General features: G+C 38.2%; 1 protein-coding gene across 5 annotated transcripts in view; it reads right to left on the reverse strand.

Annotated features, from left to right (window-relative positions):
* LOC121373312 (vacuolar protein sorting-associated protein 13A-like) overlaps positions 1 to 18,461 on the reverse strand; it is a 197,762-nt gene that overhangs the window by 165,830 nt on the left and 13,471 nt on the right. For all 5 annotated transcript variants that reach the window (XM_041499874.1, XM_041499873.1, XM_041499872.1 and 2 more), the window contains exons 2-8: positions 10,284 to 10,327; positions 9,092 to 9,134; positions 6,979 to 7,074; positions 5,614 to 5,715; positions 5,084 to 5,253; positions 4,493 to 4,552; positions 1,197 to 1,277 (exon numbers count right to left, since the gene is read on the reverse strand). In XM_041499874.1, the coding sequence (XP_041355808.1) occupies positions 1,197 to 1,277; positions 4,493 to 4,552; positions 5,084 to 5,253; positions 5,614 to 5,715; positions 6,979 to 7,074; positions 9,092 to 9,134; positions 10,284 to 10,327 (596 nt within the window). The remainder of the gene's footprint in view (positions 1 to 1,196; positions 1,278 to 4,492; positions 4,553 to 5,083; positions 5,254 to 5,613; positions 5,716 to 6,978; positions 7,075 to 9,091; positions 9,135 to 10,283; positions 10,328 to 18,461) is intronic.

The following is an 18,461-nucleotide window of genomic DNA, read 5'->3' on the forward strand; positions in this document are numbered from 1 at the left end:
CTGATCTTCACTGACACTAAACTTGTGTTTAAAACATTACAGCCACTGCAGTTCACTCACTCACCAGTATTTCAGAAAACCTGATCTTCACTGACACTAAACCTGTGTTTAAAACATTACAGCCACTGCAGTTCACTCACTCACCAGTATTTCGGAAAACCTGATCTTCACTGACACTAAACTTGTGTTTAAAACATTACAGCTACATGTACTGCAGTTCACTCACTCACCAGTATTTCAGAAAACCTGATCTTCACTGACACTAAACCTGTGTTTAAAACATTACAGCTACTGCAGTTCACTCGCTCACCAATATTTCAGAAAACCTGATCTTCACTGACACTAAACTTGTGTTTAAAACATTACAGCCACTGCAGTTCACTCACTCACCAGTATTTCAGAAAGCCTGATCTTCACTGACACTAAACTTGTGTTTAAAACATTACAGCCACTGCAGTTCACTCACTCACCAATATTTCAGAAAACCTGATCTTCACTGACACTAAACTTGTGTTTAAAACATTACAGCCACTGCAGTTCACTCACTCACCAGTATTTCAGAAAGCCTGATCTTCACTGACACTAAACTTGTGTTTAAAACATTACAGCCACTGCAGTTCACTCACTCACCAGTATTTCAGAAAACCTGATCTTCACTGACACTAAACCTGTGTTTAAAACATTACAGCTACTGCAGTTCACTCACTCACCAGTATTTCAGAAAACCTGATCTTCACTGACACTAAACCTGTGTTTAAAACATTACAGCCACTGCAGTTCACTCACTCACCAGTATTTCAGAAAACCTGATCTTCACCGACACTAAACCTGTGTTTAAAACATTACAGCCACTGCAGTTCACTCACTCACCAGTATTTCAGAAAACTTGATCTTCACTGACACTAAACTTGTGTTTAAAACATTACAGCCACTGCAGTTCACTCACTCACCAGTATTTCAGAAAACCTGATCTTCACTGACACTAAACCTGTGTTTAAAACATTACAGCCACTGCAGTTCACTCACTCACCAGTATTTCGGAAAACCTGATCTTCACTGACACTAAACTTGTGTTTAAAACATTACAGCCACTGCAGTTCACTCACTCACCAATATTTCAGAAAGCCTGATCTTCACTGACACTAAACCTGTGCTTAAAACATTACAGCTACATGTACTGCAGTTCACTTACTCACCAATATTTCTGCCCGTGACCTTCCATCATACATGTCAGTACAGCTGTTCCAGTAGACACCGAGAGAGTCCAGGCGTATGAGCTACCAAAGAGAGAAAAACGAAAATATAGAGAGACAATTTATTTATTGAAACCGGCCTCGGTGGCGTCGTGGTTAACCCATCGGACTACAGGCTGGTAGGTACAGAGTTCGCAGCCTGGTACCGGCTCCCACCCAGAGCGAGTTTTAACGACTCTATGGGTAGGTGTAAGACCACTACACCCTCTTTTCTCTCACTAATCACTAACAACTAACAACTAACCCACTGTCCTGGACAGACAGCTCAGACAGCTGAGGTGTGTGCCCTGGACAGCATGCTTGAACGTTAATTGGATATAAGCACGAAAATAAGATGCAATGAAATGAAATATTTATTAAAAAATAATAAACAAACAAAACCCCATAAACAATTCCTGTGAAACATTTTAGGCTGCTATACGACACTTGTTTTTCTTAGACACAAGTGTTTAGGGTGTATACTACCAAATCAAATCCCATAGACGACAATAGTAACATATGTGGCTAAAACTCCTACCTGCAACGTATCAACCGACATAAACGCCACGGATATAAATACTACCACCCCTTACATTTAAAGTGAATCAGAAAAAAATGGGGGTCAAGCTGCTCGTTTCTGAGATAACGGGTAGCGTCTATGACTACCCTAGTTTCGCACAAAATTCGAGTACTTTTTTTTACAGGTACCCCATACATGTTTCAAGCACAAGGCTACTTGACACATTGGTACTAGATGAAATAAAATTGCACATTTGTTTTACCCAGATGAAATTATTATTTTTTACAACCAACACACTCACATTTATAACCAATCACAGGACTTGTGGTGTTCACTTCTCTATCAAAAGTTGGGTGCACCTCGAACTTTGACCCAGCCGGAAGTTATTTGGTTTAGTACTATCTTTAAGCATGGCTTTGCAAATTCGGCCCATCGTGTTTAAAACTGTCAGATAATTCCACGAGTAATATTCAATACTCTGTGATGTAATTCACAGTCCATGGGTCATTTTTCATGTGCACTGTTTCTGATGTGGTGTGGGCATGGTTACCAAAACTGTGCCATTCATATGGAAACACTGCTATTGATAATCACAGAACTGGGGGAGGGGGGTACATGTCCGTTTTCTGCATTCCACCTTCATATTGCACAAACTGTGCACATGAAAAATGGCCCTAACTAATAATGATCACTTAAAAAGAAACAATAATCATCTCTAAAACATAACTACCGTATGCACTTATGGTGATCTTAGTGCTAAGATTGCTTCGTGGAATGGGGCCCTGATCTATAGCAGTAATACTTTTGTTAATAATATGTAGATATATAATACAGCAAGTAATCAATTTGGTGTCATACTCTCTCTAAGAGTTTTGTAACAGTGAGTACTGTGTACCTTGTAGATGTATAATAACTGAATATCAGTGAGCACTCATTGACATATGAGAGTATTATCATATACATCTATAATAATTTATTAAGTACAATACAGTGAGTACTCATTATGTTTTTACGATTCTTGTATACCGAAAATAATTTAGCGAGTAGGTGAGTACTCATTGAAGTCTTTATGAGTCTTGTCTTGAATACCTATAATAATTCATGAGTAGGTGAGTACTCATTACAAGTCTTGTCTTGTATACCTATAATAATTCAGTGAGTAGGTGAGTACTCATTACAAGTCTTGTCTTGTATACCTATAATTCATGAGTAGGTGAGTACTCATTACAAGTCTTGTCTTGTATACTTATAATAATTCAGTGAGTAGGTGACTACTCATTACAAGTCTTGTCTTGTATACCTATAATAATTCATGAGTAGGTGAGTACTCATTACAAGTCTTGTCTGGTATACCTATAATAATTCATGAGTAGGTGAGTACTCATTACAAGTCTTGTCTTGTATACTTGTAATAATTCAGTGAGTAGGTGAGTACTCATTACAAGTCTTGTCTTGTACACTTGTAATAATACAGTGAGTAGGTGAGTACTCATTACAAGTCTTGTCTTGTATACCTGTAATAATACATGAGTAGGTGAGTACTCACTACAAGTCTTGTTTTGTATACCTGTAATAATACATGAATAGGTGAGTACTCACTACAAGTCTTGTCTTGTATACCTATAATAATTCATGAGTAGGTGAGTACTCATTACAAGTCTTGTCTTGTATACCTATAATAATTCATGAGTAGTGAGTACTCATTACAAGTCTTGTTTTGTATACCTATAATAATTTATTGAGTAGCAAGTACTCATTACAAGTCTTGTCTTGTATATCTATAATAATTCATGAGTAGGTGAGTACTCATTACAAGTCTTGTCTTGTATACCTATAATAATTCAGTGAGTAGGTGAGTACTCATTACAAGTCTTGTCTTGTATACCTATAATAATTCAGTGAGTAGGTGAGTACTCATTACAAGTCTTGTCTTGTATACCTATAATTCATGAGTAGGTGAGTACTCATTACAAGTCTTGTCTTGTATACTTATAATAATTCAGTGAGTAGGTGACTACTCATTACAAGTCTTGTCTTGTATACCTATAATAATTCATGAGTAGGTGAGTACTCATTACAAGTCTTGTCTGGTATACCTATAATAATTCATGAGTAGGTGAGTACTCATTACAAGTCTTGTCTTGTATACTTGTAATAATTCAGTGAGTAGGTGAGTACTCATTACAAGTCTTGTCTTGTACACTTGTAATAATACAGTGAGTAGGTGAGTACTCATTACAAGTCTTGTCTTGTATACCTGTAATAATACATGAGTAGGTGAGTACTCACTACAAGTCTTGTTTTGTATACCTGTAATAATACATGAATAGGTGAGTACTCACTACAAGTCTTGTCTTGTATACCTATAATAATTCATGAGTAGGTGAGTACTCATTACAAGTCTTGTCTTGTATACCTATAATAATTCATGAGTAGTGAGTACTCATTACAAGTCTTGTTTTGTATACCTATAATAATTTATTGAGTAGCAAGTACTCATTACAAGTCTTGTCTTGTATATCTATAATAATTCATGAGTAGGTGAGTACTCATTACAAGTCTTGTCTTGTATACCTATAATAATTCAGTGAGTAGGTGAGTACTCATTACAAGTCTTGTCTTGTATACCTATAATAATTCAGTGAGTAGGTGAGTACTCATTACAAGTCTTGTCTTGTATACTTATAATAATTCAGCAAGTAGGTGAGTACTCACCAATGGGTTTTTTAAAAAGTCTTACCTTGTATATCTGTGTCACAGCTTCCTTGATAACACATGGTGCCCACTTCTCATCAGTTGTCTGAAAACATTTAAAATATATAAAACAGGACTTCTAGAATTTTTACAAAATCCACTAGCCATTGGATCAGTGATTAAAAAAATTCACTAGCCACAATTAAAAATTCACTAGCCCTACTTTACTTTAAGTTAATACAATTTAACTGAATAATAATAATTGTAATAATCAGATATGTCACCTAATGAGGGAGATATTCATATTTACAAAATAGATTTAACTGCAACATTTGACAAAGAAAAATTCACTAGCCGTTGGGCATGGCAATAGTAGTTACTTACTAGCCCAACATTGAATATTACCAGCCATGGGAGTGGGGCTACCATAATCTAAAAGCTCTGTAAAATATACCATCAATTTAACATATTTCAAATGCACAGTCTGAGCTAGGACTGGAGAAGCAACGTCATGTTGTGACGTCGCTTCCCAAAATTACGTCATTACACTTGTTATTACACATGTGCTTCATATGATTATTACTAACTCGGTTATGTTGAACCATATGGATAATAAACACATCTACTCTGGACATACCTGAAAGAGGAGTTCATGCAGAGTGATGCCAATGGCGAAGGGCCTCTTGGGGTTGGTGTGTCGGTCCTCGTACCGCACATGAATGTTGTTCACCTTGATCTGCAGGTTCTTTATCACCTGCGTCGCCATCTTCTCAACAAACGAGTCCTGCTTCTCCTCTTTCGGCTTATCTGAAGTAAAAAGATTATAATTCAGTCAAATGTTGATATCTTGGTCTTTATTACTTCGAGATCACAGGATATATCATGGTCAAGAAATTGCTCTATGGTGTAATTTTCATCAGCAACAGATACGCAAGCTTGTTGGTTTATAACTGAATGAATTAATGAATGAATGATTATGAATGAATGAATATGAATATGAAAGAATGAATGAATATGAATGATTATGATTATAAATGAATGATTATGAATGAATGATTATTATAAATGAATGATTATGAATGAATGATTATGAATGAATGAATGATTATGAATGATTATGAATGAATGATCTGTTTCAACACAGAAGAGTTATGAGACCTAACAAACCTTTTTCAGCCTCCGCTTTCTTGATCTCGTCGATCTGTTTCAACTTCTTCTGCTTTGCATCCTGTTTCACCTTCTCCTCCTTCTCCGCATTGTACTTTATACCTGCAACACAACAAACACTTAACAGGTGTTCAAGGTAGAATTAACAAAAATTATACAGTCTATCTCACAATCCCTAATCTAGCCGGTGAAATGGAAGTGTTATTTTTATCAAAAGTCTACCAATAAATGTTAACTTTGCCTATTTTGACCACACATTTCCCCTTTTTCCTGGGAAGGGAGAAGTCGCTTCTCCTACATTTTAAAATTCTAGATTAGGGCCTGTCCCAGCGAACACAAAAGATGCTGCGTCCTAACCATTCACAGCTTCCTACGTTCATACATACATTCTGACATATTTCACATGTATTGTGCAAGCACTGGATTTGGGTGTTTTTTAAAAGGACATACCCTAGTTTTTAAACACTACAGTATATATTTCACTATTAGAGCCGTTTATGATCACTGAAATCAAACATTACTTATATTTTATTGTTTTTATTATCCATTTCCGTAGAACCGTAGTGTTTATGGTCATCCTGGTGTTTATAATACAACAAAATGCATTTTTCATATTTGCGTCTGAGAAGTAGCAGTTATTGATTCGAGTTCTAATCTATTTTTTAAGGATATTTCCCAGTTTTATTAAATTAACTAAACTTAGTGTCCATTTTCACCAGTTAAAACTTGGGTCTGCACTTTTAAAGATTCTGTCTGAATCTTAACACTTTTGTAATATAGATATTTTGGGATTTCATCTCATAATCTTATGATTTCGACCCAAAATCTGGGTTTCATGGAAGCACAGATTCCTACTAAATTGCCAACCTGTTGCATCATCTAATCTGTAAGAATAATACAATTAGTATTTCTATAACAAAGTATTACGGATCTGACAATCAATCATTGCATTGTTAAAACAATAATGATCAATTTCCAACTGTGATACATAAGCTCAACACTACTATCTGTACATTGAACTAGAAATCATGTAATGAATTATGTAGAGGAAGGAAATGTTTTATTTAACGACGCACTCAACACATTTTAGTTATGGTTATATGGAGACGGGAATTTTGTAGAGGAGCAGGATTTAACATGGTACAGCTGTCAAAAACCAGCACCATGTGCAATGAAGAGATTCCTTTTTTAAAAATTATTCCTATAAACCATTATTTAGAAAATATTTAATTAAAATAATTGTTTAATCGTTTTCTTTCCTTTTTTTCTGTTTCTTTAAAATGTTGTACATTATGTATGTAATAATCTTAGCAAATTACAATAAACTGTAAAAGGAATTTAGTATATAATATAAATATTACAAACCTGCATTTGGGACAGCCAGCGCGTATACTCCATCCAGCTCGGCCACCACCGGTTCCGTGTACAGATTCTTCCATGGGATTTTCAGAGTTAGCTTCCCTGTTACCATGGTAATAGAAGAAAACAAACAATGACCACACATAAGAACCTTGCAAACACTATAACACAATAAACTGGACCAATACACATCTGTCCATGCCAAATTAGCCAACTGCTACTTTTTATACAAAGGTGCTAAAACTTTTAGTCTTTGGCTAATAAAATATACCTTAAATTAACCACAGTTTAATACATTGCAAGGAAATATTAAGTATTTCTGAAAACTGGCTAAACCAAAATGTGTTCCAGTGTGAGCCCTGGCCTATAATTATTTTAAGTTTAAGACTACCTAATGGTCAATAAACGAAAGAAATATTTTATTTACGGTTATATGGCGTCGGACATATGGTTAAGGACCACACAGATATTGAGAGAGGAAACCTGCAGTTGCCACTTCATGGGCTACTCTTTTCGATTAGCAGCAAGGGATCTTTTATATGCACCATCCCATAGACAGGATAGCACATACCACAGCCTTTGATGTACCAGTCGTGATGCACTGGCTGGAGTGAGAAATAGCCCAATGGGCCCACTGACGGGGATCGATCCCAAACCGACCACGCATCGAGCGAGCGCTATACCACTAGGCTATGTCCCGCCCAAATGGTCAATAAGTGCTGTGGTGGTGGTAAAATACAGTTTCTACGAAATGTAACAACTAAACATATCTGTGATATGGTAATTAAAATATAGTACTGTATAAAATCATCTTTGTTTGTAACCTCTGACACTTGGCAAATTCTCCAATTTTGAATTTTAAAAACAATTGGATAAATTTATTTTAATTTGGTGATTAATATGATTAGAAAATCTTTAAAAAAAGAAGAAAATTTAATTATATACCGCAGTATTTCTGAATTAAAATCAGACAGTAAATCCTATAAAAATCAGACAGTAAATCCTACATAAATTAGAAAGTAATCCTTCAGAAATCAGACAGTAAATCCTACATAAATTAGAAAGTAATCCTTCAGAAATCAGACAGTAAATCCTATGTACCGTATATCGCTGTGTATTAGCCGACTCCATGCATTAGCCGACCCCCTAGTTTCACCCTCCAAATCGGCTTTAAAATTATAGACCTTGTATATAAGCCGACCCCCCTATATAAAACTAACCAAGTCAGATGTCTGTGTGGTCAAAGTACAACTGCTTTCAAACGTCATTTGTCACAGCAAACTTATCCGGAAGCAGTAGCCGATTTCTATTTATAGAAACAGTGTCCGGTTAATTTATTTCTCGTAAAATATAAGTACCAAGATAGCGAAATATATCTAAACATTCTTGATTGCAGCCACACGTTAAAAAGACAGTGACTGTTTGCATTGTTGATTGTGCTAATCGGTATTTTCATTACTAGTCGGCTATACCCTACCATACCCAACCACCCATGTCGATTAATCCCAAGCCGACAAACAAAACAAATGAAGCTGGAACAATTAACGTGTTCACCGGTTTAGTAAGCAGTTTTGTAATGACATGTGACCTGCGAAGTTTTCCGAAATTGTTTTGATCGGTCACCATTTATTGTTGTTTAAACAGATAAATATTACTAAATAACTTTTAAACACCAACATTTATTAAAGATGAACATATATATACAATTTTAATATCTTTTATTTGTAATAGCTTGTGATAAAATGCAATATTAAACCTTTATGAAAGCGGAAATGCAGAACACAATAATGACAATAGATCGAGTCGAGCCGTGACGTCACTATTCTAACTTTACATTTCCAATAAAATGTTGACTCCTGAGATAAGCCGACCCCAGCCTTTGACTTGATAATTTTTGTATAAAAAAGTCGGCTAATACACAGCGATATACGGTAAATTACACAGTAAATCCTACATAAATTAGAAAGTAATCCTTCAGAAATCAGACAGTAAATCCTACGTAAATTAGACAGTAAATCCTACATAAATTAGAAAGTAATCCTTCAGAAATCAGACAGTAAATCCTACATAAATTAGAAAGTAATCCTTCAGAAATCAGACAGTAAATTGAGTTTCTTACCCACGTGCCCAGCTTTTATCTTCACGGGAAGATCAAGTTCATCCTGGAAATAACAAAATCAACAAATATTAAAACTGTCTACAACATAAACACACAAGCAATGGTTGTATGGTTGACTAAAACTGCATAGCAGCATGTGTTACACATTTATATAAAAAGTTCATACTAATGTTGAAAATATTTCTTTGCTTTGCTTTAAATCTGAAAGGAAGACTTAACAATGCACATAATTATTTTTAGCCTTTTTCAGTTACAAAATAAGGAAACTTCGTCAGTCTGTGAATGAAAAATGATATCACAAAAGTTAAAATACTGGTTTTGTGAAGAGCAAGCATTATAAATTTCATTTCTATGTATGATTCTTCAGGAAATTAAATTTGGAATTTTTTTGAAAATGCAACTTACCATGGAAATGACCCACTGTATAACAAGTTTAATAGTTAGTAGTATTTAAGCATGTTCCAGTTTTAAACATTCCCTATTACATTGTAGTAGAATTGAAGAAGGAAGGAAATGCTTTATTAACAACGCACTCAACACATTTTATTTACGGTTATATGGCGTTAGATATATGGTTAAGGACCACACAGATATTGAGAGAGGAAATCCGCTGTCACCACTTCATGGGCTACTCATTTCGATTAGCAGCAAGGGATCTTTTATATGCATCATCCCACAGACAGGATAGTACATACCACAGCCTTTGTTACACTGTATAAAAAGTATAGTAGTTATAGTATTTAAGCATGTTCTAGTTTTAAAGATTCCCTATTATATATCTATAGGTTAGATGGCATTAAGACGTTTCTTCAGAAATCAGAATGGGCGGAGCGAAGCGTACATAGCCCATTGTTATTTCTGATGAAACGTCTTATTGCCCTCTAACCTATTTAGATGGCATTTCATTGGTTCATTCCCTCAAATGGGCGGAACATGCAGCACTACAGATTAAGGTGGCTTTTCAGTCATTTTTCATGATTAAGACAGACAAAATAAAGTCTGTGATTGGGTAGACAACATTCAGTTGCCGTCTTAATTGTAATAGAATTACATTGAAGTCAAGTAGTGGTAGTATATGTTTACACATAAGTTCTAAAGATGCCCCATTACTCATATGCTGATTTTAAAAGCACACCATTAGACCTGATATGAAAGACATGGGTATAAACATATTCTTTTCACATTTACTTACTAGAGCACTTTCTTTTAAATCCAAGTTCTCCAACACAGCATCACCTGCAAAGTAAAACAGACTCTGTACAGTACATGACACAATGAACATGACACAATGAACAAGACAATGAGAATGCAAGGTGAACCAGGGCTGCAACTTAACTGTGGTATCAATGGCAATTATTGTAAAGTGATATGAATTGCCATAGATCAGGGGCTCTACTGATAGCAGTTTTTTCCCACTGGATAAAAATCATTAACATTAAACTGGCCTCTGTGTTAATGGCGTCTACTTGTATTTTGTATATATAGATAGTATGAAATGTTTTAGTTGCCAAATGAAAAAAAAAGGTTGAATATGCGACCAAATCAGTCACAATGTAGAGGGGCTGTTGGACGAATTAAGACACAATCACTGGTTTTTAATTTTCTGTTTATTTGTTGCTAAAGTTCAGTAGCGGATCCAGGGGTCCGCCCCCCTCCCCCCCCCCTGGTTTTGAAGGAAGGAAAGAAATTTTTTATTTAACAACCACTCAAAACATCTTAATTATGGCTATATGGCATCAGACATATGGTTAAGGACCACACAGATATAAAGAGAGGAAACCCGCTATCGCCACTTCATGGGCTACTCTTTTCAATTAACAGCAAGGGATCTTTTATATGCACCATCCCACAGACATGATAGTACATACCACAGCCTTTGTTACACCAGTTGTGGAGCACTGGCTGGAACGAGAGATGGTATCAATGGTAATTGTTGTAAAGTGATATGAATTGCCATAGATGAAGGGCTCTACTGATGGCAGTTTTTTTCCCACTCGATAAAAATCATTAACATCACACAGGCCTCAATGTTAACTTTTCCACCTAGGAGCCAGATGGCGTTTACTTGTATTATATAACATTTAGTGAAATATATTAAAATACAGGTATCAGTGAAATAAAAGTGTTATCAGTCAATCAATGATGATAACACATTTTAGAGTGAAAATTTCACTATTTCACTCTAAATTTATGTGTTATCGTCACTGTAGAAAATGTTATCTTCACTGTAAGAAAGCCGGAACTATTTTGCTGCTGGCATTTTAAAAATAACGGTAAATTGCCAAAAGTTATATAATAAATAGAAAATTTTATGTTTTTTGTCAAATGTGATTTATATCTCATCGAGTGAAGTTTGCAATCATATCACACTCGTCGTGCAAGCGCGACTCGTGAGATATGATTGCAAACTTCATTCGATAAGAAATAAATCATATTTAACAAAAAAACTTAAAATATTCTCTATGTATTTCTTATATAGATAGTATGAAATGTTTTAATCACCAAATGAAAAAAAAATGGTTGCATATATGACCAAATCAGTAGCAATGTAGAGGGCTGTTGGACGAATTAAGACTCAATTACTGGTTTTTAATTTTCTGTTTATTTGTTGCTAAAGTTCAATAGCGGATCTAGGGGGTCCAGGGGTCCGGACCCCCCCCCCCCCCCCCTCCTTTTTGAAAACTGACCATAACCTTTACGGGGAAACATGATTATATTAACTGTTCTGTGTAAAAGGAGAGATCAGTCATCACATTTGGACCCCCCCCCCCCCCACCCCCTTTCAGAAATCCTGCATCCACGCCTGAAGTTACTGATTTAAGATTGCTGGGATTTTTAAAATGGCCATGGGTTTCAAATTCTTAAGTCGGAGTCCTGTGAACAAACCAGTGCAGTGGTCAGTACACAAAAATAGTTAAAACCCTCAGATGTTGCCGTGTCCATCTAATTGTATGTTCTGTCAACGATGTACATGTAAAATCAAATCCCTGACACTTAACAAGAACATAAAATAATCACCAAGTAGTTATGCTCTGATGATCGATTTTAATTAAAAAAAAACAGTTTGTCAGTTTGAAGAAGGAAGGAAGGAAATGTTTTATTTAACAACACACTCAACACATTTTATTTTATGGTTATATGGCGCTGGACATATGGTTAAGGACCACACAGATATTGAGAGAGGAAACCCGCTGTCACCACTTCATGGGCCATGCTTTTCGATTAGCAGCTCTTTACTACTAGGCTACATCCCGCCCCCTTTCACTTGTAAGTGCAGCCCCTTAGGAATGATATCTAGAGTGGGGAAGGGGGCACAATCAATAGTGGGGAGTTGTTTACCACTGGGCTACACTCTGCCCCTTTCACTTGTAAGTGCAGCCCTTAGGAATGATATCTAGAGTGGGGAAGGGGGCACAATCAATAGTGGGGAGTTGTTTACCACTGGGCTACACTCTGCCCCTTTCACTTGTAAGTGCAGCCCTTAGGAATGATACCTAGAGTGGGGAAGGGGGCACAATCAATAGTGGGTAGCTGTTTACCACTGGGCTACACTCTGCCCCTTTCACTTGTAATTGCAGCCCTTAGGAATGATACCTAGAGTGGGGAAGGGGGCACAATCAATAGTGGGGGGCTACACTCTGCCCCTTTCACTTGTAAGTGCAGCCCTTAGGAATGATACCTAGAGTTCAATAGTGGGGAGTTGTTTACCACTGGGCTACACTCTGCCCCTTTCACTTGTAAGTGCAGCCCTTAGGAATGATACCTAGAGTGGGGAAGGGGGCACAATCAATAGTGGGGAGTTGTTTACCACTGGGCTACACTCTGCCCCTTTCACTTGTAAGTGCAGCCCTTAGGAATGATACCTAGAGTGGGGAAGGGGGCACAATCAATAGTGGGGAGTTGTTTACCACTGGGCTACACTCTGCCCCTTTCACTTGTAAGTAGGAATGATATCTAGAGTGGGGAAGGGGGCACAATCAATAGTGGGGAGTTGTTTACCACTGGGCTACACTCTGCCCCTTTCACTTGTAAGTGCAGCCCTTAGGAATGATATCTAGAGTGGGGAAGGGGGCACAATCAATAGTGGGGAGTTGTTTACCACTGGGCTACACTCTGCCCCTTTCACTTGTAAGTGCAGCCCTTAGGAATGATATCTAGAGTGGGGAAGGGGGCACAATCAATAGTGGGGAGTTGTTTACCACTGGGCTACACTCTGCCCCTTTCACTTGTAAGTGCAGCCCTTAGGAATGATATCTAGAGTGGGGAAGGGGGCACAATCAATAGTGGGTAGCTGTTTACCACTGGGCTACACTCTGCCCCTTTCACTTGTAAGTGCATCCCTTAGGAATGATACCTAGAGTGGGGAAGGGGGCACAATCAATAGTGGGGAGCTGTTTACCACTGGGCTACACTCTGCCCCTTTCACTTGTAAGTGCAGCCCTTAGGAATGATACCTAGAGTGGGGAAGGGGGCACAATCAATAGTGGGTAGCTGTTCACCACTGGGCTACACTCTGCCCCTTTCACTTGTAAGTGCAGCCCTTAGGAATGATACCTAGAGTGGGGAAGGGGGCACAATCAATAGTGGGGAGTTGTTTACCACTGGGCTACACTCTGCCCCTTTCACTTGTAAGTGCAGCCCTTAGGAATGATACCTAGAGTGGGGAAGGGGGCACAATCAATAGTGGGGAGCTGTTTACCACTGGCCTACACTCTGCCCCTTTCACTTGTAATTGCAGCCCTTAGGAATGATATCTAGAGTGGGGAAGGGGGCACAATCAATAGTGGGTAGTTGTTTACCACTGGGCTACACTCTGCCCCTTTCACTTGTAAGTGCAGCCCTTAGGAATGATATCTAGAGTGGGGAAGGGGGCACAATCAATAGTGGGTAGTTGTTTACCACTGGGCTACACTCTGCCCCTTTCACTTGTAAGTGCAGCCCTTAGGAATGATATCTAGAGTGGGGAAGGGGGCACAATCAATAGTGGGTAGTTGTTTACCACTGGGCTACACTCTGCCCCTTTCACTTGTAAGTGCAGCCCTTAGGAATGATATCTAGAGTGGGGAAGGGGGCACAATCAATAGTGGGGAGTTGTTTACCACTGGGCTACACTCTGCCCCTTTCACTTGTAATTGCAGCCCTTAGGAATGATACCTAGAGTGGGGAAGGGGGCACAATCAATAGTGGGTAGTTGTTTACCACTGGGCTACACTCTGCCCCTTTCACTTGTAAGTGCAGCCCTTAGGAATGATATCTAGAGTGGGGAAGGGGGCACAATCAATAGTGGGGAGTTGTTTACCACTGGGCTACACTCTGCCCCTTTCACTTGTAACTGCAGCCCTTAGGAATGATACCTAGAGTGGGGAAGGGGGCACAATCAATAGTGGGGAGTTGTTTACCACTGGGCTACACTCTGCCCCTTTCACTTGTAATTGCAGCCCTTAGGAATGATACCTAGAGTGGGGAAGGGGGCACAATCAATAGTGGGGAGTTGTTTACCACTGGGCTAGACTCTGCCCCTTTCACTTTTAAGTGCAGCCCTTAGGAATGATATCTAGAGTGGGGAAGGGGGCACAATCAATAGTGGGGAGTTGTTTACCACTGGGCTACACTCTGCCCCTTTCACTTGTAAGTGCAGCCCTTAGGAATGATACCTAGAGTGGGGAAGGGGGCACAATCAATAGTGGGGAGTTGTTTACCACTGGGCTACACTCTGCCCCTTTCACTTGTAATTGCAGCCCTTAGGAATGATACCTAGAGTGGGGAAGGGGGCACAATCAATAGTGGGGAGTTGTTTACCACTGGACTACACTCTGCCCCTTTCACTTGTAATTGCAGCCCCTTAGGAATGATATCTAGAGTGGGGAAGGGGGCACAATCAATAGTGGGGAGCTGTTTACCACTGGGCTACACTCTGCCCCTTTCACTTGTAAGTGCAGCCCTTAGGAATGATACCTAGAGTGGGGAAGGGGGCACAATCAATAGTGGGTAGCTGTTTACCACTGGGCTACACTCTGCCCCTTTCACTTGTAAGTGCAGCCCTTAGGAATGATATCTAGAGTGGGGAAGGGGGCACAATCAATAGTGGGTAGTTGTTTACCACTGGGCTACACTCTGCCCCTTTCACTTGTAATTGCAGCCCTTAGGAATGATATCTAGAGTGGGGAAGGGGGCACAATCAATAGTGGGGAGTTGTTTACCACTGGGCTACACTCTGCCCCTTTCACTTGTAATTGCAGCCCTTAGGAATGATACCTAGAGTGGGGAAGGGGGCACAATCAATAGTGGGTAGCTGTTTACCACTGGGCTACACTCTGCCCCTTTCACTTGTAAGTGCAGCCTTTAGGAATGATACCTAGAGTGGGGAAGGGGGCACAATCAATAGTGGGTAGCTGTTTACCACTGGGCTACACTCTGCCCCTTTCACTTGTAAGTGCAGCCCTTAGGAATGATATCTAGAGTGGGGAAGGGGGCACAATCAATAGTGGGGAGTTGTTTACCACTGGGCTACACTCTGCCCCTTTCACTTGTAAGTGCATCCCTTAGGAATGATACCTAGAGTGGGGAAGGGGGCACAATCAATAGTGGGTAGCTGTTTACCATTGGGCTACACTCTGCCCCTTTCACTTGTAATTGCAGCCCTTAGGAATGATATCTAGAGTGGGGAAGGGGGCACGATCAATAGTGGGGAGTTGTTTACCACTGGGCTACACTCTGCCCCTTTCACTTGTAAGTGCAGCCCCTTTGGAATGATACCTAGAGTGGAGACGGGGGCACAATCAATTGTGGAGAAGGCAGTCTCTAGTAAAGGAGCACAAGCCAGATTTTTTTTTTATTTACATAGAGTAGGGCTAGAGTGGGTGATACAATAATTAGTGGGGATGGGCAGTCTGTAGTAGGGGGACACAAGCCAGATTTTTTTTTTTATATAGAATAAGGCAACATTTAGGGTTTTGTTTGACATTTTCTTTATTTGTTAGATACTTTTCAAGTAGTCTGTTTATGTGAAGTACATTTTCTAATACTACCATGGTTGTAGTACATGCATAACTATTGAAGGAAATGTTTTATTTAACAATGCACCCAACACATTTTATTTACAGTAATATGGCGTCAGACATATGGTTAAGGACCACACAGATATTGAGAAAGGAAACCCGCTGTCACAACTTCATGGGCCACTCTTTTCGATTAGTAGCAAGGATCTTTTATATGCACCATCACACAAACAGCATAGCACATACCACAGCCTTTGATATACCAGTCGTGGTGCACTGGCTGGAACGAGAAATAGTCCAATGCACCCACCGACAGGGATCAATCCTAGACACGCATCAAGTGAATGTTTTACCACTGGGCTACGTCCTGCCTCATGATATTGACGATACAGTGATAGAAATAAGCAGAATGTTTTACTAAAGTAGTGTCGGAAATAGAATAAAAATGATTTTCGTCAATTATTTCTTTCATTTTAAACTGACAAGTAAATATTTTGTAAATACCTATTTAATGATACTCTACCTAATTTAGCATTTACTTGTTTGGGCTCTCATTGATGTACAAGGTGGTGTTTACTCTTGAAATTAAAATAAAGATGTCAGTAAACAGTAAACAGGAGATTTGTGACCTTTATTGGAACAGACTATAACATATTTTGATGATATGTGTCAATTTCATTTACCCTTAAACAAACTTTTAATTTAAAACTGCAAGTTAACTATTATTTTGAATTGCAGCATAATTTATTAATTATGACCAACATACATGTATTTAGTGAATATAAATTCAATATAAGTACATTAGAAATTTACACAATGTTGGACCACTTAAAGGTGCTACATCATAGTTATACATGTATGTGAGCATCTGTTTGTGATAAAGATTCTCCAATAAAACTGTATTTTCTACTAGTAGATTTCCTATAATCATTTATGGGCATATAGTTAAAGGTATAGTTTTTAAATGTTAAAGCAAAATTTAATAAAAACATGATTTGCAATAGCTATCATTATGCAACTTTGAGATAACACCTTTAATACCGATATAATACACCAGAAACACAAAATGGTTCTTGACAGTTTTGCTCAAAGGTTACTCATAAATGTCTACAAATATTTTGTTTTGGAGAGAAATAGGGGAAACTGTCATCAGAAACAGTCCCTCACATATTGTATTGTAACAGCAATGAAATTGACACATTGACCAAAATGTGTTATAGTCTGTTCCAATAAAGTGCACAAATCACCTGTTTACCGACATCTTTCTTTTAATTTCAAGAGTAAACACCACCTTGTACACCAATGAGAGCCAAAACAAGTAAATTCTAAATTAGGTAGACTACAACTAAATAGATATTTACATAAAATTTACATGTCTGTTTAATATGTCGACGAAAATCATTTTTATTCTATTTCCGACACTACTTTAGTCCAACGGACAAATACATCTAGAAATCTACTTGTCTGCCAACATTTTCACTCGTCCAAATAAATGGTTTCTTGTATTCAAGTACAAGGATGATGTTTTTGATTGCTTAAAATGAAACTGCATTGAACATTTTCACTTGTCCACAGGACAAGCACCAAGGTGCATTTTGTTTGTCTGAATAGATTTTCACTTGTCAGGACAAACGGACAAGTGCTTATTTCGAACGCTGCGATACCGAAAAACACTCTAGTAATGACCTCTATAGAAAATATATTGTGATAAAACGTGATTCACAAATGTTCATAATACTTTATAGCAACTGATCAAACAGTGTGCTGGGATTTCTAAAACACATACTCTTTGAATCTACAATGTTCAGCCAGTGCAGTCTTCTTGTATTATTAAACCTGTCTATATGCACAGGTATATACAATCTATATATATATATATATATATATATATATATATATAACAGGTAGCTATTTGTATATGTGCACAGGTATATATGTATAAGCCAACTCCTTCCAAATCCATAGAATGTTGTTAGATACTGTGTACACACACACACATTCGTAATCTCATATTTCACTGTACATCTACTTCCCCCGTTCTACTGATTGTGACAGTTAAAAACACGTCACGGACATGTACGCGGCGGTGCGCTCCTGACGTCATGGCACATTCAGTCGTGACCCACAAACCCTACAGGAAACCCAACAACGATGCCATGGAAACGTACATCGGCACGTCAGCTCAAACCACAGTGGTGCAATCACGAAGCAAATACCAAAATCAATCGGCAAACGAAACCCTTCTGTCTTCCCATGAAGACATACTTCGCGGAAGCTGCACTAGGGTACAACAAGGCGCTGAGGGCAAGTGGCAGCACAGTAAACATCCAATACGACCCGCCTAAACATAGAGAACAACCAGAGTTCACATA

The sequence above is a fragment of the Gigantopelta aegis genome, chromosome 5, assembly GCF_016097555.1.
Source record: "Gigantopelta aegis isolate Gae_Host chromosome 5, Gae_host_genome, whole genome shotgun sequence".
NCBI classification, from domain to species: domain Eukaryota; kingdom Metazoa; phylum Mollusca; class Gastropoda; order Neomphalida; family Peltospiridae; genus Gigantopelta; species Gigantopelta aegis.